This window comes from Centroberyx affinis, unplaced genomic scaffold, assembly GCF_046629955.1.
Source record: "Centroberyx affinis isolate AG114_WGS23_722 - 3 ecotype Tasmania unplaced genomic scaffold, CSIRO-AGI_Caff_v1 ptg003428l_1, whole genome shotgun sequence".
In the NCBI taxonomy this organism is placed as follows: Eukaryota; Metazoa; Chordata; class Actinopteri; order Beryciformes; family Berycidae; genus Centroberyx; species Centroberyx affinis.
The window spans coordinates 209,308-232,919 of NW_027281401.1; the positions used below are offsets into that span (position 1 = coordinate 209,308).

At 42.2% G+C, this 23,612-nt stretch overlaps 4 protein-coding genes across 5 annotated transcripts; 1 reads left to right on the top strand and 3 right to left on the bottom strand.

The window, feature by feature from the left end:
- Positions 1-205: 205 nt before the first annotated feature.
- Positions 206-5,349, bottom strand: mettl21cb (methyltransferase 21C, AARS1 lysine b). The gene is made up of 5 exons (XM_071539298.1): positions 5,250-5,349; positions 3,861-4,005; positions 3,590-3,753; positions 3,384-3,501; positions 206-2,081 (listed from the first exon to the last, which is right to left on the bottom strand). The coding sequence occupies exons 2-5, from the start codon at positions 3,991-3,993 to the stop codon at positions 1,684-1,686; spliced, it is 813 nt and encodes a 270-aa protein (XP_071395399.1). The 5' UTR covers positions 3,994-4,005; positions 5,250-5,349; the 3' UTR covers positions 206-1,683.
- Positions 5,350-9,286: 3,937 nt separating this feature from the next.
- LOC139660949 (lectin-like) lies at positions 9,287-9,961 on the bottom strand. The gene is made up of 3 exons (XM_071539238.1): positions 9,794-9,961; positions 9,494-9,605; positions 9,287-9,354 (listed from the first exon to the last, which is right to left on the bottom strand). Exons 1-3 carry the CDS (start codon positions 9,959-9,961, stop codon positions 9,287-9,289), a joined length of 348 nt encoding a protein of 115 aa, XP_071395339.1.
- A 1,651-nt stretch (positions 9,962-11,612) lies between these two features.
- Positions 11,613-12,938, bottom strand: LOC139660950 (involucrin-like). The gene has a single exon (XM_071539239.1). The coding sequence runs from the start codon at positions 12,936-12,938 to the stop codon at positions 11,613-11,615; it is 1,326 nt and encodes a 441-aa protein (XP_071395340.1).
- Positions 12,939-16,996: 4,058 nt separating this feature from the next.
- jam2b (junctional adhesion molecule 2b) lies at positions 16,997-23,335 on the top strand. 2 transcript variants are annotated; one of them, XM_071539279.1, is made up of 10 exons: positions 16,997-17,110; positions 19,851-19,916; positions 20,229-20,339; positions 20,536-20,685; positions 21,077-21,258; positions 21,457-21,565; positions 21,667-21,774; positions 21,965-21,983; positions 22,087-22,135; positions 22,292-23,335. In XM_071539279.1, the coding sequence occupies exons 1-10, from the start codon at positions 17,059-17,061 to the stop codon at positions 22,328-22,330; spliced, it is 885 nt and encodes a 294-aa protein (XP_071395380.1). In that variant the 5' UTR covers positions 16,997-17,058; the 3' UTR covers positions 22,331-23,335. The 2 variants fall into 2 exon arrangements, with proteins under 2 accessions (XP_071395380.1, XP_071395381.1); XM_071539280.1 differs by having other exon boundaries at positions 22,090-22,135.
- The last annotated feature ends 277 nt before the right edge of the window (positions 23,336-23,612 follow it).

Genomic DNA, 23,612 nt, shown 5'->3' on the forward strand with positions numbered 1-23,612 from the left:
ATCATACTATCTCTCTCTCTCTCTCTCTCTCTCTCTCTCTCTCTCTCTGTCTGTCTCTCTCTCTTTGTCTCTCTCTGTCTCTCTCTCTCTCTCTCTCGCTCTCCCTTTCTGTGTGTGTGTGTGTGTGTGTGTGTGTGTGTGTGTGTGTGTGTGTGTGCGTGTGTATGGGTGTATGTGTGCATGTGTAGGAATGTCTAATCATTGTAATGCTTTTAGACTCAAAATACAACATGTACATTTTAAGCAGGTTTTTAGTTATGTGGTAACTTTGGTGCTAAGTGACCAACACATATTTTAACATGTTTAACATGTAATTTAAAGTGTTTATTCCCCTCACCTCATGTCAGCTGCTATGTAGTGTATGCCATTTAATGGAAAATACTTTTGTTTCTTTAAATTGAGTTTAATGTCCCTTAGTTTTTACTATATTTAGATAAATTAAACGCTGCTGTCAATATATGTACTATTACCCAATAACTCCTGGATACTATTACCAAAAGCTAAGAGACAAGAACTGCAGTTTCATATTTCTGTGAAACAGAAATACATTTTCTTAAAGGGTAAATGTGTAATATTTATGGTTTACTGAAGCATAGTATGACTAGTAAATATCAGCAGAGGTCCCTGAATAGTAGTGAGTAAAACAAAGTGAACAGCCACGACGCTCGTGCTGCAGAGATTTCTGTATTCAAAAACACAGGAGCAGGCCAAGCCTGTGCCTCTGTTGTTGTTTGAAGGCCCTCCTACCACGCCAAGGTCCATTCAAAAATCTGCCAATTTGCTTATCAACAAATACACACATCTGAAAATATAATTTGAGACTTTATTACTAATCAGTAGGGTGTTCTGGTAAATTCGGCATGTATATAATCCTCCAAACAGCTCCAATTTTAATGGACCAGCCCATTTATGCTGTGGGGAAGTGGTGTTACTTAATACACAAAATAGTCAAAATAGTCGACTCCTTAACCTTCGATATATTCAAAAAATCCACAGACAACAGGAATCCCGGTAATGTCCATATCTTAATAACAGCAAGCGTCCATCGAACAAAAAACTGCACTAAAACATGATGATTTATTGTTTGATTCTGAAACAGTCCAACCGGCGCCACCGTGGTCTCGCTCTATGGGGGAGGGGGGCAGAATGTCGTTGTCATGACAACGCTGAACGATAGAGACCAGAAATTACACATAGACCCTTTAAGTGTTTATTTAAAGGTTAGTTAATATAGGAGAAACATGAATATAGGAGAAATTTGTTCCACACGTTTAAAGCAAAAGCAATTTATTTTAAAAAATAAATTGTGGAAATGAAATGTCAAAAGTATCAAATGTATGAAAAAGTACTGGCAAATAAAATAGCTTTTTGAACTGGAAATGTGAGTCTAGAACTTCTTCTGCTTTCTGCTTAACAAAGGTTATAGCACTGCTCGGGAATGTCATTTAAGCATTAACTCAAAACCTGGACTTTTCTCTATTCAGTCAAATCAGCAAGAGGGAAATTGATTTCCCTGTTTTCCTTCATTCTTGAATCATAAGTGGTCCTCTAAATTTATACATTTTAGCAAAAATTTTTTCCCTTTTACTTTTCAGGACTCTTTCCTGTGTCAAATGTACAATATCGATTTATCCCCTTCGTTGTTTCTCTATCACCTCTCACATCCCTCCTCTTCTCTCTCCGTCACTCCTTTGCTGTGGCCTTGTATATCCTCACCTCCTCCTGTGGCAGCTCAGACAGCAGCGTGGTGTTAAAGCTGCTCTTAAAGCTCTCTGTGAACCTCAGGTCTGACTGGAACCGAACCTTGTTGGCCCACAGCAGCGTTGTTCTACTTCCCGGTCGGCAGAAGTGACGCATAGTTGCCAGCAGTTCCTCCAGGTAGTCATGGTGATAGACCACGTCCGCCGCTAGCACGTAGTCATAGTGACAGGATGTATAGGGGAAGTCTCGCTCCAGGTCTTGACCCCAGGTAAGGGCAGCCACCTGAGGCGTGTAGCGGCAGCGGCCCTTGGTGTTCCGCAAAAGGTTAAAGGTCAGATTAGACAGGATGTCTGGCAGGTCAGTGGCTGTTACCCAAGCACCTGGAAAAGGGTACAGGACAACAATAAGGCAACTGAAAGACAGAGGAAGAGCCATGGACAGACTCTTAAAGGACCACACAGACTTTTTGTGCGTTTTGCCCATTGGTCACCACCCAATATCTAACGAGAGGATTGGCACCAACATCTCTTTGAGTCCAGTAGATAGTTCTGTCTGGTGTGCATGCTAATGCTTTAGCATAAAGTATGTTAAGTAATCTCATAGGCAGCTAGCGTTATCCTATAAGTGAGAAAATGTTGCGACTTGTTGCGACTCTAATGGGTCTTTCATATAGGACGCAGTTTGCTCGGCCCTTGCTGCTTATTGGTACAGCGCAACTTTTGACTCGATGCTTACGGAAGTTGAAGTGGTGTGAAAAAAATTGGAGAAGCAGGGAGAGGAGCCACTCCCAGCTCGTTGTCTTGTTAGTGTTGTATGTGTGTATAACATCCGATATAACATCTAAAATATCACATCCAGTGGTCAGAGATGACTAATTTCCAGTGTGATTTTAAACACACCAATATACCCACTTGGTAAAAAGGAAACATGCTTTCAGGAGAGAGCTTTTCTGTCATGGTCCCTGTACAACTTCAGAATTAGTTGTGTAAATTCTGATACTGTCGCTATACATTTTTCTCCATGTTCTTTTCCTTCCTGGCCTTGTTTCTATTGGACACATGAGAGTTTAATCACAATGCGCAGTGCAAAAGCTCAAACAGGTTGAACAAGGGTGCAAAACTGAACGCAACACCACACATTGTTCATACGTAGCGCAAGCCAGTGGAAATACTGGGTTTTAGAGCACAGGGGTGTAATTATGTGTGTTAATTCTGATGACACAAGTCTAAACCTACCAGGCTTGTTGAGGGGTTGGTAAAATAGACATTAAATTTGCCAAAAAATGATCCCTTTGAAACTGCTTTCTCTTCCTGCAAGACATTGAGTGTAAGCAGTTAGCCAGACCTGTTTACACTGTTGATTCGTAATGGACTTCACTGATGATGAAGCTTGAGATTTTGTTTGAATCTACAGGTCATAGAATGAAAACCAATACCAATTTTGGATTATTAAAAGGTCTTTCTTCATATGATGGATAATGCTAGTCGCCTTTGTTTACTTAACATACTGTATAGTGTGTAAAGTGTAAAGTGTAAAGTGTTAGCATGCTCACCAGACAGAGCTTTCCACCAGAGACACAGAGATGATTTTGGTGCCAATCCTCTGATCAGATATTGGTATTGGGTAAGGTGACCAATTGGCCAAACTCCCCAAAACTCGGCACAGTCCTTTAATAGACTCACCGAGCAGACTGGCCACAATGGACAGCAAGCCTGTTCCAGCTCCAATCTCTAGTACTGCTTTATCCATCATGTTCACTTGTTGCTGGTTATTCTCCAAGAACTGGCACAAAGCTACTGCCTGCAAAACAAATTCTCTTTATCACAACTACCATACCCATGTTACTGAATCTAGAGATATGTTCCTATACAGTCATGGCAGGACTTACCCCAGGCCAGATGAGAGCGCCATAAGTGTCCAGAGACTCGCGGATGCTGATGTCATGACCAGCAAAGAAGAAGGACTCCTTTCCCAGTGAGTAGTAAACACCAGGTTCCCAGACGTTCCTCCTGTCCAATGCCTCTCCTGCCATCGCTTTACGGTCAGTCGCTGCTGCGGAGGAGAGGATTAATATCCCTACAGCACTGATCATCATAACAATCTTACTGTCAAAATATATCAGACTGTATTAGAATGATGTTCATGTTGCTATTAGTTACCTTCATCTGTGGTTCCCTTCTCCACATGTAGCTTCCCATCCTGAGTCTTGTCCCTCTCAGCCTCGTCCCCCACCCTCTTCTGTCTGGGGTGCTTCTGCTGGACGGGTTGGCTGTCTGTGGACGATCTCTCCATGAGCACAAATTACTGTGGAAATTAACACAGCTTGTTTTCATTTTCATTCATTGGGATACTGAACTGAGTAACTGATCAGCCCTTTACAGTGCAGCTGCAGTGTAGGTCAGCTGCATGGTGGAGATAAATATGGCCTTTTGCATGATTTTTACCATATCTACCAAAGGTTTTTACTGAACTGATCATGTGTTTTCAGTATTGGAGTGGTTTTAACTCATCTATACCCAAAGAGAGACAAAAACCACAACATTTTAGGAAAAAGAAAACTGATAAATTACAACAACAAACTATTTATAGCTATTAAGTTTACGACATCTTAAAACAGTTTAAAATAGTCCTATTTTAAATGTAATTCGTGTTAAACCCCCCCCCCCACTGTACAGCAGGCTGTTAAAAAACATGCTGAGTTGCATGTTTAGGGAAAACTCAGAGCAGACCAATAAATAATTTATTACAGCAAAAGCACAGTTATATATGCTTATTCACATTTATCATTGGTATATTCTAAAAGTTTAGTTTGTCCAACTCTTGAAGCAATAATAAAAGCCTATGAACTGTAAACAGATGAAAGGGCATTATGTATTTTCATTTTATATTAATATATAAAAGCTTTCTATAAAACTCTCCAGGTCTGTCCATATTACATTTTAAACATGAATTTATGAAGCAGTGAATACATGCCATAATAGCCAATTATGAATGACTTAATATATTTCACATCATTACAAAATGGGGATTTACTTAAATCAGACTTCTTAACTGTGTGGATGAGATACATTCCAATATTTACATTATCACAAGGTCTAACATTTTTCTTTTTTTAAATGTATCATAAATGTATTTCTTGGTGAGCTTGTTAAACGGTTAAAATGATTTGTGTGTGTGACGGCTTAAAGCCCAGCAGGAGTTGGAATGGATTCAGAATGGGCTAGATTTAGTCTGCTAGTCCCTTTGGCTGTCATTGGACTCTGGGTTGGAGCCCAGAGACACAGCTGCTTAAAACCTCCGGCCAACAAGCTACATACAGGGGATACATAAATTCACTCCACACCTCACATCCATATTGCATCCATATCTCCATGCATACATGCAGGTCACAGTTTGATGTAACTCAAATGGCTTCAAATGGCTAGTAATTCAAAACATAGCTGTGTTCTGAAAAACATTATTAAATCAATACTCATACTGATTTTCCTCTCCATCTTTAGTTTTACGGACAATGCACTCACAACATGTTGCTCTTCAGCGATACATACCTGTATGAAGTGGTCTCTCGTCCTTATTTCTCTCACTCGTTGTGTCTGCGCCTCTCTGTTGCGGTCTTTTGTTTATAGAATGATTTCTGACACACCCCTGAAGAGGCTGGGGAGGATGGGGGCCACTGGCAGCCAGAAATGAGAGAGAGACTGAGAGACTGAGGCAGAGAAACAGATTTATAATGGCAGAGAGAGAGATGCATGAATGCAGACACATGTGAAGTTAAACTGGACCCCTCCCTGCCAATCTCTTCACACATGGCCCCTCCCAATAATGTCAAGTGTTTGCTGTCAAAGTGATGTGTTCTTTTGAACAAAAAATGTTCAGAGTGTATTATTGTAGTTCATAGGTCGGTAGGATTAATGTGGCCATAAAATCAAATCCAACAGCATTTTGTTTCTCCGAAAGTTTTTTACAGCCTCTGAGGTCAGCATCCCAGAATTCCCTCCTCTCATCCCCATCTAACCCGACATCTGCTTTTCAGCAGGAGGGGTCAGACACAGGGGACAAGCACACATTTGAGAACAAAATGTATGCATACTGGATATGATGCCAATATCTTTCCAGATTTATGAAACATACAGTAAAGATGTTTATCATTGTCATTCACCAAACTAACCAAGCTATCAGGGATCTAACTGGTATGAGGTTTGTCGTCACTAAAGCTGATGTGCAAGCCACCTGCATTCCCAAGGTGGCTACTGTCCATTTCTTAAGTAGGTACTACGTAATCAGCAGGGGACGAGGAAATGAGTGTGTGTGATCAGGTAATACTTCAGGTATTGCTGACCCAGGCCTGACCTGGACCTGACACTTACACCTTTTCAGCAATACCTCTGGTCCACTCCCCAGCTTCACTCACTTCAGTAGCAGTTATCCTGCTCCTCTCCATCCCCCTGACATGTGCTGTCTCTCATCCTGTGCACCTTGCTTTCTCTCTCCTTCCCTTACATACTGTGTTGCACTTAAACACACTGGACTGATTTTTTTCAGTCTGTATCTGTGAATTGCAGGAGGATCGGTCACAAAAACTGCAAAACAATTTTAATGTGGCAACAGTCTTGAAAATCATGACAACATATGTCAAACATGCAATGCATCATCAAAGAGGAACAGTAGACACAAGTCAAATCTCACTGACTGGGATAGACAGACAGCAACAAGATAGTTGTTGATTACAAAACTATGGCTTCAAAAATGACCACAGAATTGAATCAACACCTCTGTGATTCAGTCTCAACAAAAATTGTGTGCCATGAGTTTCATAAAGTTGGTTATTTTTTTTTTTTAGCAGAGCTGCCATTTGCATCCAAAGTCAGTGCATACAAATGCATAAATAGTGTAAGGAGCAGAGAACTTTTGCCAGATGTTGAAAATGGTAGTGAATCTGTAATGGTTTCAGTAGCCATATTGTAGGAGTCAGTAGGTGCAATGATTTCCCTGCATGCTCGAATACCAGACAAAGAATATGAGGCCATTTTCCAGGACCAGGTGACCCTGTGGGGTAAACACTGTTCTCTCATGATGTCCCCATGTTCCAAGATGATATTGTTCCCATAAACACAGCTAAACAAATGCAACAGTGGTTTGATAAGTACCAGGATGAAGTCAAACACCTTCCATGGCCCTGATCACCAGATCTAAACATCGTTGAACCTTTATGGGAAAACGGCCCATTATCCCACTACACACAGTTAGGGATTTGGATGAAAGCATTTCCTTGGACTGAAGCTGTTCTGGAGGCAAAAGGGTGGCTCTATTTCTTATTAGTTACCTGACATTTATGTATTGTTAGGTTTTTCTGTTATTTATCCCCTGTATATCTCTACACCTACATGCTGAAAAGCACACAGATTAACACTGATGTCTCCACACTATACAAGGCTGTGGTGTAACCACAGTTTAGAGTCTGTTTTTGAACCATCGGCAGAGTCAAGCTTTTAATGAAAAGTTTATGACTCCGTATGGATGGTGTGGTATTCAATCTACTGAGTATTGTTGGTAAGCCTGGCTGTAGGGCTCACTGAGGAACAGGTGTGTCTGGATTCAGAGCCTCAGTGCTTGGACACACACACACACACACACACACACACACACACGCACACACACACACACACACGCACACACACACACACACACACACACACATACACACGCACACACACACACACACACACACACACACACACGCACACAGAGAAGCAAGCAAACAGCTGTCTGTGCCCCATGAAGCTAGAAAATGACTTGAACTGACAGACAGCAAGCAGCACCACTGAGTCACTCTCATCAGAACAGCAACTCTAATAACCATGCCACCTCAGTCAAGGTATTAGGGGATTTCCATTGCAACAGAACAGCACGGCCTGGCCCTTGGCAATCCTCCCCTCCTATATTTCATTCCTCAATCCCGCTGTGATCGAGGACGCGCAGCACAGACGGTCTTGTTTTGCCAATATCAATCTCGTTTTGTAAATCTCTTGTGCGAATGGTTTGGCAGAGCATCAGTTTTAATGTCGGACACAGATATCCTCTTAGTGACCATGACTTACCAGATCTGATTATGTGCTCAGTCTAAAAATATGATTTTGTAATGTAGCCACAGGGTGCACAGTGAAGCTGTTGGAGATATCGCTCCAGTAATAGACTGGGGATGCACTTCCAACTGTGATCTCTTAAATCCAGCAAAAGTCACATTTCCTGGTACGGGAACAATGAGAGTCTCTCAGGCTCACTTGTGTCAGGGTTAAAGAGTGTTTTTTTCTCCGGCAATGGCCGCTGCTATGAGTGTGTGTCTGGATTGTGTGAAGAATGTAGTGTGTTGACTTATGTAGGACTGTATTCTTTAAGCATTCATATTAGAGAATGAGTAATGAGTAGCAGAACAGAGCACATACCTGGGTTGGAGGACTACACTACCTGGAAGTGTGTGTGTGTGTGTATGTGGTGGTGGTGATGGTGGTGTGGGGTGGGGGTGGGGGTGGGGGTGGGGGGGGTGTATGTATGGTGGGAACAGTTAGCAATTAAAATAGAAGGATAAAGAGCTGACAGTCGTCGGCTGAGAGTTGATAATCCTCACCTCCACCTACAGAGGTCATAAAAAGGCTGTGTAGGCCAGTGGAAAGTGAGTCATACCCACACAGAGCAACATGTGAGTCCCTGCAGGCTTTACAGTAGCAGCATGTGCAGCGTGAGTGTGAGAATACGTCAGTTAATGGGTGATAAGCTCCTCTAATTTTGAAGGGTAGGTGAGGACTGGAATTCAATGGCTCTGAATGCCATGTTGACAGAAGAACCCAAACACAATTAAACACACACTGGCAGACAGTGAACGCGAAATATAAAATCTGGGTGTGAGCAGCCCTTGCCGCCATGAGAGATTATTGGCACGGGAACAGATCATTCTCTTGGACAGAGGGACTCTTCCCTGATCCTGCGAAATGAGTCAGAATGCCTGGACTCCATGGGTCGAATGAGGATAGGAGACCGTATATGGGTCCTGGATGGGTTTGGGGCCAGATATGGAGCATACACTGATGGTTGTATCACTGTTGTCTGGTAAACACTCAACATCTAAAGCCCATCAGAGCCCTCTGCTCTCGACCAAAAGTGTTGCTCTTACTGAGGGTGAAAAAGTGGAGCCATGTCACGGTGAAACAAGAACATTTTGTCACAATCACAACAAGCCCAAGAACAAAATATCAAAGTGATGTTGTCTTTATTTACAGAATGCCACATTACACACAACAGCTTGTTGTCAAAAGAAGAAAACACTGTTCTCATATTTTACTTAAAAGCAAATTTCCACTGAGGAGTTACTATAGTTTAATATGATGTAGAATATTCTTAGGACTGCTGATTTTCGTGCATTGCGTTCAGTCCATTAATTCATACTGGACCTGAGAGATGAGTTTCTAAACCTTTATGTAGGTACTATTACATTTTCCAAGATTGTTAACTTAAAAAAGCAAGAAAAACATTCTGTACATCTAACATCAAATCAGACATAGAAGCGGATTGGGAGCTCACTGTACACTCACTAATAAGGATAGGAGCAGATGAACGGCAGAGTGTTCGAGCACCGGTAGTCATTGAACTTCCCATTATCTGAAAGATAAGAAGAAGAAACTACAAATCAGAAATCCAGCGACACAGTGTTGACTAATCAGATTTGTTATAAAACATCAGTGTATGTGTGTATACAGGACAGATTTGAACAGAAAACTGTATCCTGTGTGTCTCATACCAACTGCCAGCAGTTCCACACAGTCCTCCACACCTGCTGGGCTGTTGGGTTCCCCTGGCAACCAATCAGCATAGCCCCAGCTGGATCCGTCCAACCAGATAAAGTGACTGGTCTGATAGATAAGAGGAGATGAATGAGGTACACTGAGATGCAGGAGTCATTCATTCTAGTCATTCTCCGGGTACAAACATGATATTGACATGGAAATAAGAACCATAAGTTGGTGTCAAGGTTTGCAGTATAATGTATGATATATGACAAAAGTCTACATCACACACACACACACACACACACACACACCTCCGGGTAGCGTAGTCCTCCAACCCAGGCGCGTGTATATGCTCCGTTTTTCTCCTGCATCATGTTCATCACCTGTCTGTGGATGTGTTGGCTTGTGATGGAGGCCAGGTGGCCATTAGGGAAGTGGGCCTGGCAGAAGAACTGTAAGGGAACAGAGAAGACAGTCATGATTATGATTATTGCACAGTACTGTTAGTGTTTTCTTAGATAAATCTAACTTTTACAAAGATTTGATAGTGAATGTTCAGGATCGTGGAAAATGTGAAAGTCACACACCTCAGCCTCTGCAGCCCGTTTTGGTCCTTGGAAGAATTGCTAACACTTCCCCTCAAGGACAACACCAGTGCAAGAGCTCCTTTCTGTGGCTAACAGATGACATTACAACAGTTTACATCTTAATGCTCTTTTATAAGTGTACCTAATCACTTCACAAAATTGCTGACCATGTGTGAGTGTGTGTGCATATAATCTTTCCTTCAGGCTTTACCTTTGTGAACTTGTTCTGGTAGGGGATTATTCTCTATGGCAGCCATGCCCAAACTTTGGCCCAATTTGAAATCTGAAAATCTTCCGTGGCCCACCCGACTCTTTAATCACAACTCTGTATTTCCCTATATATTTTTTATTTCATAAACAGAACGTGTGAACGTGGGCATACGGCAATGCAGTGCAAATTAATAATCCATCCACATACACGTAACAATTTGCAAAGCAACAAATGTAAGAAATAAAGTGCAAATAGTAAATTGTTAAGCCCGTATCCTGGCTGTTTGACACTGGATAATAAAACGCTTATACATAAAATCTCACAATATCCAACCCAATATCGACATGAAGAAAAAACAGACAGGACGGACAGGGCTGGCCCTAGGGTTTTGGTGGCCCTAAACAAGACATTTGTGGCCCTATAACACTAAAAATTACACACTTGCAGCTGACCGGATAAACAAATTTCCTTGCTTAGCAGTCATCACATATGGAATGAAACTGTACAGCCCATTTCATACCAAAGCAATGAGCTGGGTAAAAGGTAGAACTGGTGGTGAGAAAGGGTCTAACCAGGTGATCTCAGTAATGCAACCCAGGAATAGACTTTTTATTAGGCATTCAAAAAGTTGTTATAGTCTGAAAACTATTCCAAGCATACTCTTGTCTGTCAACTGTCTTGTGCAGTACAGTGTAATCTATCAAGAGAAAAAAAAATATCATGCAAGGTTAGCTAGTTAATTGTAAGCCTGTGTGCACAGATGTGTGTGTATAGAACTCAAACCTGGGTAACCTAAATGTAATTCAGTTTCATAAGTATCATTCAGCAACAATATTATAGCCTACTTTCTATGCCTGTTCATTATTACATTCCATATTGAATTTATTGATAACTAAAGACCTTGCCTTCCTGTATGATTTCACTGGAATAGTAGATCTATACACTCAGAGGATTCAAATCCTTGAATTATGAGGCCCCATGATGGAGCATAGACGTGTGTGGCCCTAAACGAGCGCATAAACTGTTTATGCCTGGGGCCGGCTCTGTTCACGGATTCATTTTGATCTTCTGATGATTCGCTTGTGGAGGTTGATCAAAAATAGGTCAGATAAATGAAGAATAACACGTAATTTAAATCCCATGGCTTTGTTTTATTAGTTCTGATTACTTTTTTTAATGCAAATATTTAATCATACATTTCAAATTAATTTCAAACTTAATTACAAAATTGAAAATTAAAAACTTTTTATTTATTTATTGTAAATGACCTCTCGCAGCCCACCTGCAGTACCTTCACGGCCCACCAGGGGGCTGCGGCCCACACTTTGGGAATCACTGCTCTATGGGTTTCTCTTCTCCCTCCTCCACCAAAACCCTGTTTTCTCTTTCATGCACCAAACCAATCTGAGCACCTCCATCAAGCACTGGGTCCTCTTCCATCACTGGCTCCTCAAATAGAGGCATGTCAACCACTGAAGCCAGCTCTTCCTCCCCAAGAAACCCGTTCCCTGGCTCCTCAATCCCCAGAGAGCCAAAGTCCTCCACTGTGTAATAGTCTTGCTGTATTTCAGGCTCCAGCCCCATGATTGGTTCTTCACCAGGGAAGTAGGTGTCCAGAGGTAGGCTCTGTTCCTCCATATCTCCCACCGCCAGCTCCTCCTCCAGCATGGCAGCATCTGGCATGACTGGTTGATTTACAAAGGGCTCTTCCCTCATCTCAGGCTCCAGTACCATGACTGGTTCTTCAGCTATGACATAGTCTCTCTCACCCACAAGCTCCTCCTCTTCTGGCAGTGGTTCCAGTGCAATGATAGGCTCTTCTTGACCAAGAAATTGTGCCCTCAAAGCCTTTTCCTCTGGTGACAACTCATCCTCACTCAGTTCCTCTCCAGTCAGGATGTCCTGATCCAGTGGCTCCAACTCCATGATTGGCTCCTCTATCATGCTGTATTCCCCCTCCATGTCAAGATTCCTTTCTGCGCCCTCCAGGCCTGAGTCAGTCTCTACCTCGTAGTCCTGCATTTCAACCTCTTGGTTTACTTGAACCTCTGGCTCTACTTTAACCTCTTTCTCCATGTGAACCTCTGGCTCCACCTTGACTTCTGGCTCCACCTGAACCTCTTGCTCCATGTGAACCTCTGGCTCCCCCTTAACCTCTGGCTCCACCTTAATTTCTGGCTCCACCTGAGCCTCTTGTTCCATGTGAACCTCTGGCTCCACCTTAACCTCTGGCTCCACTTTGACCTCTTTCTCCATGTGAACCTCTGGCTCCACCTTGACCTCTTTCTCCATGTGAACCTCTGGCTCCACCTTAATTTCTGGCTCCACCTTGACTTCTGGCTCCACCTGGGCCTCTTGTTCCATGTGAACCTCTGGCTCCACCTTAACCTCTTGCTTCATCTGAACTTCTTGCTCCACCTGAACCTCTGGCTCCACCTTAACCTCTGGCTCCACCTTGGCCTCTACCAGAGGACTCTGCTCTACTTTCACTGGGACCACAGATGCCTTTTCATGCTCCTTGGAGTCTAGTCTGGCCTGTGGTGCAGGTTCCTCCACCACCACATGGCCCTGCACTGGGACCCAATCTCCCAGCAGAGGGCTCCTGTCTTCCTTGGGTAAAACAGGATTTTGGGCTGCATCACGCTCAAACGGTGGCATCCCTAGAGCCACTGCAAGATACAGAAAAAAACAAACAAACAAACACTGGTTGAATTGATATAAGTGGATTCTCCTACCTAGCCCCCTCTTTTGATAATGCAGAAAACTACATCATGTTGGCATACTTGACTTGGAGTAGAACATGAATATGAGATTTAGACCTGAATAAACCCTTTTGAGGATCGAAGTATTAGCATCCATAGACAGCAATAGAGGAAATGTTTAGAGGAAATTGTTGTGTTTTTTAATTGTGCATTTATTTTGGCTAATTTATGCATTGTTTTTAGTCCATTCATTCAGACTGAATCTGACAGATGAGTTTCTAAACCCTTGTGTGCTTACCTTTACTTTCTGAGATGCAAAAAAACAAACATGCTTTGCTTACATTTGTCTAATCATTCTCTATTGTTTATTGTTAGAGAAAATTTACTTTGAATAAGTTAATGTGAAGTGTGCAGTCTTAGGTTGAATCTTGCAACACTATCACAACAATAAAATTTAGCATGTGATATGATAAGAGAAACGTGACACTGATAGTAAACAAAACACAATCTGTCATAAACCTACAAAGTGGCGTGCAAAGGCACATAGACCAACTAACTGGCAAATGTTAATGCTTTGTCTTTCTCAGCCACTACAGCAAGTGACTTAGCTCTGGAAGATCACACTTGACTTTTGCTGAGAAATTATTCTTGCTGAGACTATACTCAAAGTCTATAATGATAGAGTAGTGTTTAAAGGAAAAGACAACTTCATACATTTACATTTTAACAGAACAAATTAGCAACACAAACTAAAATTAGAATTAGAAATCAGTCTTTTGAAGATCACCCTTCAAAAGACTCCAGTGAAATCCCTTACCTGCGAGGCTCAGTGAGAGCAATGCTAATGTCTTCATTTTGATCTAGGCAAAGAGTTGGGAGAATAATCAGAATATAATTAAAAACACTTAATTTGCAATGAAAGCAAATTAATAATGACTGATAATGAATAATGAGAGTCTTTGTTGGAATTCATTAACAGTCTATCACTATCTATCATTACTGTTTCTGTTGATTGTGCCTGTTGTCATTGCCTTACCTGTATGTGGCTCTATGACCCTCTTCTCTTGGTGACCGCTGTTTCTCTCTGCATGGTTATGATCCTCCTGATCTTTATAAACAGCTCTAGCCTTCCCCCCTTTATTTCCTCTCTCTTTCAGTAAGTTATAAAGTAGTCCTTGTCTGTGGCCCTTCCCAGCAACCTTATCTAGTCAAAAGCCTCATATTTTCCCTTTTGTTTCCTGTTGGCGAATGCTCCATCATAATTAAGCAGGTAGAAAGTCCACAATACCAAAGTCTTTTCAAATAAGGAAACAACTTCATTAAAAAATACATAATAATCAGACTGCTAGGCATTCCTCATGACAGATCAATACAGTACATCCATGTAGATTCTCAGTATAGTGTTAGTAATAATTCTGTTTCACTGTTAATTGACCAATATGATGTAATTTTCAAATTGATCTGTTTTAGGTGCTAAGTGAGATGATTCAGTCTCAGCCTTCGCCTATATTTTACAAATGTTTAACGGTCTTAGAAAACAAGACATGTAAGATAAGATAAAGTTCAGTGACATTGGGTTATTGTAGCAGCAAAGAATAGGGCTGTAGATTGGAGAACAAAGAGTAGGAAGGCAAATAATGATTTACAAGGAAATGAAGGATAGAAATAAAATATATATTTATAGATAGGTCATACTATGTCTACCACACATACTAATACCAGACAGGGGCTTGCTTTCAGAAGAGAAAGTTCAGTACTGAAGAAATGTGTATTTCTTACAACAACCTGCCATGTGATCAGCTTACTCACACATTTATCTAGCCCCATTGGATGTGAACTTTGACCTGCTAAATTACAGAGGATATCCGCCCCTTTTCAGCGGTAATTAGTAATACATTAATCACCTGACTCGATGGTTAAAGTCCAGAAATTATGTTTTGTTTTGCTTTGATTTTTTCTTTCTTTCTTTCTTTCTTGCAGGCCACTTTCAGAAAACTACTGTTAACTGTCACTGTCAGTGTTCATGGAATGATCATGAGACGATGGCACATTATCCTGCTAGAAATATCCCCCAAAAACAAGGTTGGACTGTGGCGTTGAAGGGATGGACCTTGTCAGCAACAATGTTTATATTTGCTGCAGCGCTCAAATGATGATTCACTGGCACTGAGAGGTCTAATGTGTGAAGAAAACATTCCCCACACCATTACACCACCAGCAGCCTGCACCGCAGACACCAGACAGGAGGAATCCATCAGCAGGTCACAACAGAGTCCAGGATTCACCAGACTAGGCAATGTTTTCCCACTCTTCAGTCATCCAGTTTTGGTGATCTGTGGCCTCATTTTGGTCCTGTGCTGCTGTAACCAATCCACTTCAAGGGTTGACATGTTGACATGTTGTACATCCTGACATGGCACTCTGCACATCACTGTTGTACTGAGCTGTGGCCCGCCTGTTAGCTTGAAGGAGTCTCACCTTTCTCCTCTGACCTCTCTCTTTAACAAGCTGTGTTCACCCACAGGACTGCTGCTGACTGGAGATTTTTGTTTATCACCAGTTTTTATCAACTTGGACACTGTAGTGCATGAAAATCCCAGGAGGGCAGCTGTTTCTGAGATGCTGGAACCCGTGTATCCAGCATCAAAGATCATAATATGATCAAAGTCGCTTAGATCATGTGTCTTGTCTATTCTAATGTTTAGTCGAACAGTAACTGAACCTCTTGACCCGGTCTGCACGCGTTATATTATATTTATAGAGGACTCATTGTAAAAGGGAACATGTCTAATAAAGTGGGCACTGAGTGGTACATGTGCTTGTGTATGTTTGAGAGAGAGAGAGTGTGTGTGTGTGTGTGTGTGTGTGTGTGTGTGTGTGGTACTTGACAGCAGTGGGTCCAGCTCATGGTATAGCAGCTGGGATTGTTACTTTTGAACAGGTGCTGCAGCAGAGATTTTGTGAGAGTTTGTGTCTCTCTGTCTCTGTGTGTTCATGCCTGCATATGGGCCCTGTGTGTGTGTGTGTGTTTGTGTGTGTGTGTGTGCATGTGTGCATGTGTGCGCATATGGCCACAAATGTAAGCATGTGCGCACATGAACCTCAGTGAGTGACAATGTGCTGTTGTGTGGCTGCTGCTGGTGAGAAACTTAATAGCCATGATATTGAGGAGCAAGGACACAGTAGCTCACCCAGCTGTCCCCCCCTGACTCTCTGTGGTCCCTCCAACACCACCTCTTATTACAACATACAACATGTGACAACCTCATAACTCCAAATCTTGGTGATTGTCATGATTTAGCTTCAGTTAAAGGATTACCGTACATGCTAAAATTCTACCACCCTTGACCTTTCAAAACCCCCTGAATAAACTCAAAACTGCTTCTTACTGTAGTTCCTGAAAAGCCGACATTCTCGAGATACAATGTTTTCACCAGACATGATATAGGCTACACCAGCAGTGTGTCACCTAAACCAGTGATTCTCAACCTTTTTCATATTAAGGACCCCTACTTTAGTCCACATTGGGGACATGGACCCCCATTTGATGAGATTTTGTCTCTCAGACCCAAATCTGTGAATATTTTTATTGTTAGATATGATTTTGTCCAGAATTATTTTAAAATCTTCCATATTTTACAGTTTGAAAGTTTAGTTTACAGCTGTTTAGTTAATTACCACCAAGCAGGAATGAAACAGCTGATCGATTTTTGTCATTATCATGTATTAGAGGTGTTTCACAAAGTTCTAATGCTCCTGCATAATATTAAAACAAACCACTGTTTCACGTCAAAATAAAACGACCGCATTTGTTTTCTCTGTCTGGCCTTGCTTAGAAGAAAGTGGTCTACAAACCTCAAATGCCTCCTTGAACCCCTCTCACGGGATATCAGCACTCCCACGTGTGCGCGCTTCCCCTATCATTTTGTACAACTTAACGAGAACGCGCGTGCTGTTGCTGAAACTTGAAGTATAGCTCAACAGAGTCTGGAATAAAACCAGTTGCATCCCGGCGGTCAGGGTCACCGGACACTGCTCCCCAAACAGACTGAAATCTCCGTGAAGGTCGACAGAACATGAAGACCATGAAGATTTTGGCTCTACCTCTTCTCATCACCGTGCTGCACAGTGAGATATTCTCTGATTTTGCAAACTTGACTATTAGTTGCCGTTATCCCCGTCGGGAAATTACTATAGCCTAATAGCCTATCACACTGTGATATACTTCTAAGTCCTATAGGAATATTATAGGGATATTAGAGTGTGTAATGTATAAAGTGTAAACTTAGTGTGTCTGTTATTCAATATGCTACTGAGTTTCTAGTCACTTTATTACCTGCTGGTACTTCTGATCTCTTAATCTCTCATGCTATCGCTATTATTCTTGTTCATTTTTCGTAAGGGATGTACATTGGATTTCAGATTTTAAAAAAAGAGAAAAAGTTTCAAAAAGAGTAGCCTAAGCGAAGGCGATGAAACAAAAAATTGTGAAAACTCTCCTAGAGCAAGACAAGATGATTAGATACCATTGAAGATGCAGGAGAATTAAAAGACTTTTGAAAAATCCTAATAAAGTAACAATTTTGATTAAACTGATTTTTAAAAATGTTTTTCTAAGTGGCCTTGTGCAGTTTTCCAAAATGAACATAGATTTTGACTTTGGAGTGGTTCTGAAAAAGGCAGAGTGAATCTTGGAAGGCAGACTTGATTGATATTCTGTAAAAATGGATGGTATTGATAACTCCTTATGTATTTGATGCTGACTGATTGAATTTGATCTCATAATTAATAATAAGGTTCATCATGTATTTTAGTAAACACATGTAGCCTATAGGGGAGGTGTGATGTGAGGACTTTGATGTGTGATGTTTGGGACTGGGCTGGGCTGGTGCAGGGAGTGGTGGGGTTTCATGTTTACATTGGACCCTCTCTGATACTGTTTGAACCCGAGATCCAGAGACTGATGAGGTGGATCGCATGGCCCTCTGGAGGAGATCCCACCGTTTCAGTTTGAAGATAGCCTCTGATTGACCCTGTTGTTAATTGGACAGAGATGAAACCAACCGTTTACTATCTGGAAAATGCATTTGAAGTTGCTGAGGGAATCTTAAGAGGCAGAGGCTATGTTCCAACAACATGTTTTATGCAGCTGATAATTGCAGCATAGACGTGCGTGTGTGTGTGCGCGCGTGCGTGTGTGTTCTTGTATTCCCTACTCATGAGGAGCAAATGTCTTTACAAGTATAGAAAGATGAGGAAAACCCTCCAAAGTGCAGACATTTTGCTGCTCCTCACTTCTTTAAGGGGTGTTTAGAGTTAGTGGAGAAGGTTATAATGTATGTGTAGTGTTCGGTGTTAGGGAATGAATGGAGTCAATGAAGGTCCTACTAAAAACCTGTGTGTGCGTGCGTGTGTGTGTGTGTGTTTCCTGAGGGAGTGGGGGGTATCGAAGAGAGAGATATGTACAAGTGTGATTGTGTTGATACCCTCTGTTGGGCCAGCTGAGCTGGGTAAGGTTACTGTGATAAAGAGGGGCTTTGTGTGTGGAAAACCATGCTTTCGATGCATGTGTGTGCCACACGCACGCACCCACCCACACACACACGCACACACGCACGCACGCACGCACGCACGCACGCACACACACACACACAGTATCCTTGAAGTTTTCTCCTGCCTAACGCTCTCTTCATACTACCAAAGACGAACCAGATGGTATGCAAGTGTTCTCAGTTGTCAGTGAAAGCTCATTTCCATTCACTTTAAATTTACTTTAGGGGTGTTTCATGTATTTTGTCACAATATATTTAATTTAATTTGTACATAGGCCTATGCGTATATATGCATATATCTATTTGTGTGAGCAAACGTGCACGTGTGTGTCTCGTGTGTGTGTGTGCCTGAGAGTGTGTGCTGCAAGTGTGTGTGCGTGCTTGTTTAAGGGACAGATCACAAGAGGGGGTTATCAGGTCAGGATAGCCCCGCTCTGCAGCAGCTTGTCAGAGAGCCATTCATCACCTGCATTCCTCCGCTCCACCGCTCCTGGCACCACCAGGACGTTCACATTCTGTGGCTTTCCCAGTGTGCGTCTGTCTGTGTGCATCCACACAAAAATGATGCACATGCACATATTCTGCTGTAGGAATTAAATGTAGGCGTGACTTTATTTATGTCGGTGATGTGGGGGAGTGAGTGGATTTCGATGTGGGAACATCCATGTCTTGTCTGTGTAGGTCGTTATGTCATTCCATACTCACTCCCATGCCCTCCTTTATCCCCGTCTGCATGTCTGTTTGTGCGTCTGGTCTCTCTCATTGCAAGGGAATCTACAAACCTCTAGCATGCCCCAAATCTGTAAATTCACAGCACGTACACCAGTTTGGTCGCACCACATTTTTCTTTATTTTTACAATTTTACACATTTTAGAATAATAGTGAAGACATCAAAACTATGAAATAACTCAAATGGAATTATGCAGTGACCAAAAAAGTGTTAAACAAATCAAAACCATCTTATATTTTAGATTCTTTAAAGTAGCCGCCCTTTGCCTTGATGGAAAGGCAAAGGCTTCACTATTTATATTTGTCTAAGAAACACATTTCAAGCATTTAAGCATAAGCCTTTAGATCAAAATGGCTTTAAGATAATGAAAAACATAATATGTGTGTCTAAACTTTTGACTGGTAGTGTATTTTCTTTGAAAATTTAAGATATATTTAACATGTACAGATTCTGTTAATTCTGTTTGTCTTCAAGAACTCGACCAGAAAGATTTGTCAAGATTGCACTAGGCTATGTGTTGACCTGACCGTGCGATAGTAGTCAAAACTACTCAAAGGCCTAACACAACTGATCCTCTTACCCCAGGTCCGGCCTGCCTGTCGGTGACAGTAAGCAGCAGTAAGCCCAAAGTGGAAGTCCATGAGCACACAGGTGAGATCAGGGATAAAAGGTGTTTTGCAGCATTAGAGCTGGATTGCGCTTTTTTATCTCTCAGAGCATCAGCAGCATTTCTGGATTGATACCTTTACCTTAAACTACGACTTTAAGCCACATCAACACATCACTGCCAACATCACTTTGACTCATGTGTACACAAACAGCAAATTTTGTGCAACAGTTGATGGGGGGGAATAATTGAACAGCAATGACACCAGGGTGTATATCTGCTGTGCATTGTGTTTGTTCTTTTTCTCTCCTTTTTTTACAAACACCTTTCTCCCGCTCTGTTTCCTGCCCTCCCAGATGCCGTCCTGGCCTGTGAGTTCAAGACGGAGAAGGACCAGAACCCTCGTATCGAGTGGAAGAAGAAAGGAAAGGGGGTCACATTTGTTTACTTTGATCGCAAATTTAGTGGTGAGCGACAGATCCTTCCTGCATCCTTCCTCCCCTTTTATTCCAACACCGCCTTGCTGATATTTTGCTGCCTTTCTTTGCATCGTTCCTTCTTCCTTATCCTCTTTGATTCTTTCCATTTTTCCCAGCATTCCACCACTTAATTAAGCCCTCGACACCTATCACCTTTCTATGACCCTTGTTCCCTCCCCTCTAGGATCCTATGCGGGACGGGCCAAGATAGAGGGGGCGACGCTGACGATACACTCCGTTACCCAGAAAGACTCAGGGGAATACCGCTGTGAGGTCACTGCCAGCGAGGACCACGTCAACCTGGGAGAGACTAGTGTGTCCCTCAATGTACTTGGTAAGACAGCAAGGGTGTGCGTATGTATGTGTGTGTGTGTGTATGTATTTGTGTGTGTATGTGTGTGTGTGTGCTTGTGGTGTTTGTGTGCAAATATGCATATATGAGTGTGGATGCATGTGTGTTTGTGTGAGACAAGTAAACAGGAGACTTCAAGTCTAGAAAAAAGTGAGAGTCGCGCTCCTTAACTATACCTTTTGGCTGCATTGCATTCTGGTCTATCGAGGCTACTGTGGGTGGAGAAATTGGTCTCTCTCCCTCTTCTACAGTGGATTTCTCCCTGTATGATTGTTGAATGGTGGTGAATCTAGAAAGAAGTCCTTGGTCTCTGATTCTGAGTGACTGACACCAAAACCTGATGTCCCTCCTCTCTGTCCCCCCCCCCCCCCAGTGCCTCCCCATGTCCCGTCCTGCGAGGTGCCTGGCTCTGTGTTTGCGGGGTCGGGCCTGGAGCTTCTCTGTAAGGACAAGCTCAGTGTGCCTCCTGCCACCTACCGCTGGTACAAAGACAACAAGGCCCTGACCGCCTCAGCAGACACTCCCTACAGCATCGACACACACAAGGGCACACTGGTGAGTACACACTAACGCACAGTATGCATGCATGTATGTGTGCAAATACAGGTGTACAACATCCAGACACAGTAGACAAACAGTTTCTGTTTCATGGACACATTCCTTATTCTAGCCACACACAGACACACACACACACACACACATATATACACACACTCTCTTCACTCTGACGTCGTGTCCGTCTCTCTGGAGCAGAAGTTTAAGAGTGTGTCCAAGGCGGACTCAGGAATGTACCGCTGTGAGTCCTCCAACAGCGTGGGGGCGCCCAAGAGCTGTGTGGCCCAACACCTGAAAGTCATTGAATGTAAGTATTTCTGTTAGCTATAAGGCAAAGGCCTGGGGTAAGAGAGTGCTCATTGGTGCTTACATAATATACTGTGCAAATACTCTCTGTCTCCCTCCCAGATCAGTTGAGTTTGACGACTCTGATAGCAGGCGCTGCAGGTCTTTTCCTGCTCATCTTCATGTGCTGCCTTGGTGTGTGTCTCTGCCGACGCCGGGGCTGCTGCAGGAGTAAGTAGGCTGCTGCTGCCATCTGTTTGTGTGTGTGTGTCTCTGTGTATGTGAGCGAGAGGCTGGTCTGTGCATAGGCTACAGTATGTGTGCTAACCTCCTGATAGTGGGGCAAATTTCCAAAATATAGAAAACTGTTACCTCTGCTGTTTTTAATAGCCTATTTCCCTTTTGTCGTTTCTTTGAACAGAGGAAAAGAAAGCAAAAAGGTTAGTGTTTCACTTTTCAGTTTAATGATCACTCTTGTCTGCCTCTATGTGTGTTATTGACTGGCAGTGAGCTTAAACTAAACTGGAACTCTTTGTCTTTCAGCAGCAAGTCCTTCAGTTCTCCTCCTCCTCCTCCTCCTCCCACTCGTAATGTGAGTGATCAAAGTGATCGCTATCGTGTCAATGCTTGTTTTGGTTGCTGCCATGAATTTGGGTTGCTACTAACTGTTGTTGATAAGTAGCTGATAACAACGGTCTCTAGCTAATTAAAGGAAATGATTCATTGTGTGTCTTTCCACTCTCCACAGCTCAAGAACTATAAACAAACTCAGTCCTTCATGATTTGAGGGCGAAGCACTCCTCAACCCCCAAGTCTGAGCATCCACACACTAAGATGTCGACTTAAAAAGCACTGGAACATTACTCAGTCAAGACTGTCAGCTTTGCTTTTGGACGCCTGCCCACTGTATCCCGGATGGACACACAGGAGGACTGAAATTCAGATAGGAAAGCAAAAAAGACGCTGCAAAAACGTCCCAACAGGAGTCCCACATGTCTGTTTCCTAGACACTGGCATTCATGTATTGCCTTTGGAAGAGGCTCCTATTACCAACTTTACTACAAATGCTATGAATACTATGAAAGATGCTATGAAATAAACATATCTCATTATGTTGTTTTTTTTATTTTAGTGGAGTCTGTCAAGCCATTCTCCAAGTCTTGCCAGGCTTTAGGGGCTAAGTTCAGGGTGACAGTAAACATTAATTTTAGCTCTATTACGCCGCCTACAGGCCAACCACCATTATGTCTACATTGCTTATGGCAAACACTGCATAGATTGGGCCACAAAATGAATTTATTTTCCTTATTGCCTTGTATTGATATTTAGAAGCAGAGATGTGAATTACTGTTTTATATTGAATTTTGTTTTTGCTATCGTTTTCCATGTATTCTTTTATCTTTTTTCTATATTGATATCATGTAGTCATTTATGTTTTGTCTTTGGTTGTACAAACGTGTGTGTACAAATTATGTGAATTGAGCAGCAAATGAACAGGTGTCTATACACACTGTATGTTACTTCAGAAGCTTTTTAAAGGTTGATACTGATGAATTTTTTTCTTGAGTCTATATCTCTTGACCAGACAACAATGAAGTTGGCTCACTGACCACTAGATGGCACCATATTACTGGCTCCTATCTTTTGATACCAATTGGGCACAAGACCATAGCTACAGGATGCCAGCCTCTATCCATTATTTTTCTATGAACAGTGGCACTATTGTTCTTTTCCTTTTGTTCTCGTTGTTCTCCTCATTCTGGTGCCCATAAATTAAAGGTCTTGAAATGCACTGTTTTTCTGAGCTTCATTTCGATGCCATTCTGAAAGGAGCTGTTATTGTGTCTGTGTCTGTGTGTGTGTGTTTGCATGTACAGTATTTTAAGAGATAACACATAATTTGCACGTTTCTGCACCTGGCTTGTGTGTCTTTGGCTGTGTAGCTTGGAAATAACACAATGCTGATAGTGTGAGGACTCAATGAGGGAAACGGTGTAGTAGCATATTGGTTTGGTAGCACAACCGTATTCTTTACTTGTCTCTGTTGACAGGTGGATTTTTGCTGGGTT

What these genes read in the sequence shown, in the direction of transcription:
- mettl21cb (XM_071539298.1), bottom strand. Translation starts at nt 3,993, where the DNA reads ATGGAGAGATCGTCCACAGACAGCCAACCCGTCCAGCAGAAGCACCCC. An exon ending in GAAGGGAACCACAGATGAAG is followed by an intron (nt 3,754 to 3,860) that starts GTAACTAATAGC and finishes TCTCCTCCGCAG; the next exon opens with CAGCGACTGACCGTAAAGCG. An exon ending in CATTGTGGCCAGTCTGCTCG is followed by an intron (nt 2,082 to 3,383) that starts GTGAGTCTATTA and finishes ACCCTTTTCCAG; the next exon opens with GTGCTTGGGTAACAGCCACT.
- LOC139660949 (XM_071539238.1), bottom strand. Translation starts at nt 9,961, where the DNA reads ATGACTGTCTTCTCTGTTCCCTTACAGTTCTTCTGCCAGGCCCACTTC. An exon ending in GAGGACTACGCTACCCGGAG is followed by an intron (nt 9,606 to 9,793) that starts GTGTGTGTGTGT and finishes CTTATCTATCAG; the next exon opens with ACCAGTCACTTTATCTGGTT. An exon ending in TGTGGAACTGCTGGCAGTTG is followed by an intron (nt 9,355 to 9,493) that starts GTATGAGACACA and finishes CTTATCTTTCAG; the next exon opens with ATAATGGGAAGTTCAATGAC.
- LOC139660950 (XM_071539239.1), bottom strand. Translation starts at nt 12,938, where the DNA reads ATGCCACCGTTTGAGCGTGATGCAGCCCAAAATCCTGTTTTACCCAAG.
- jam2b (XM_071539279.1), top strand. Translation starts at nt 17,059, where the DNA reads ATGAAGACCATGAAGATTTTGGCTCTACCTCTTCTCATCACCGTGCTG. An exon ending in GGAAGTCCATGAGCACACAG is followed by an intron (nt 19,917 to 20,228) that starts GTGAGATCAGGG and finishes CTGCCCTCCCAG; the next exon opens with ATGCCGTCCTGGCCTGTGAG. An exon ending in CTCCTCCTCCCACTCGTAAT is followed by an intron (nt 22,136 to 22,291) that starts GTGAGTGATCAA and finishes CACTCTCCACAG; the next exon opens with CTCAAGAACTATAAACAAAC.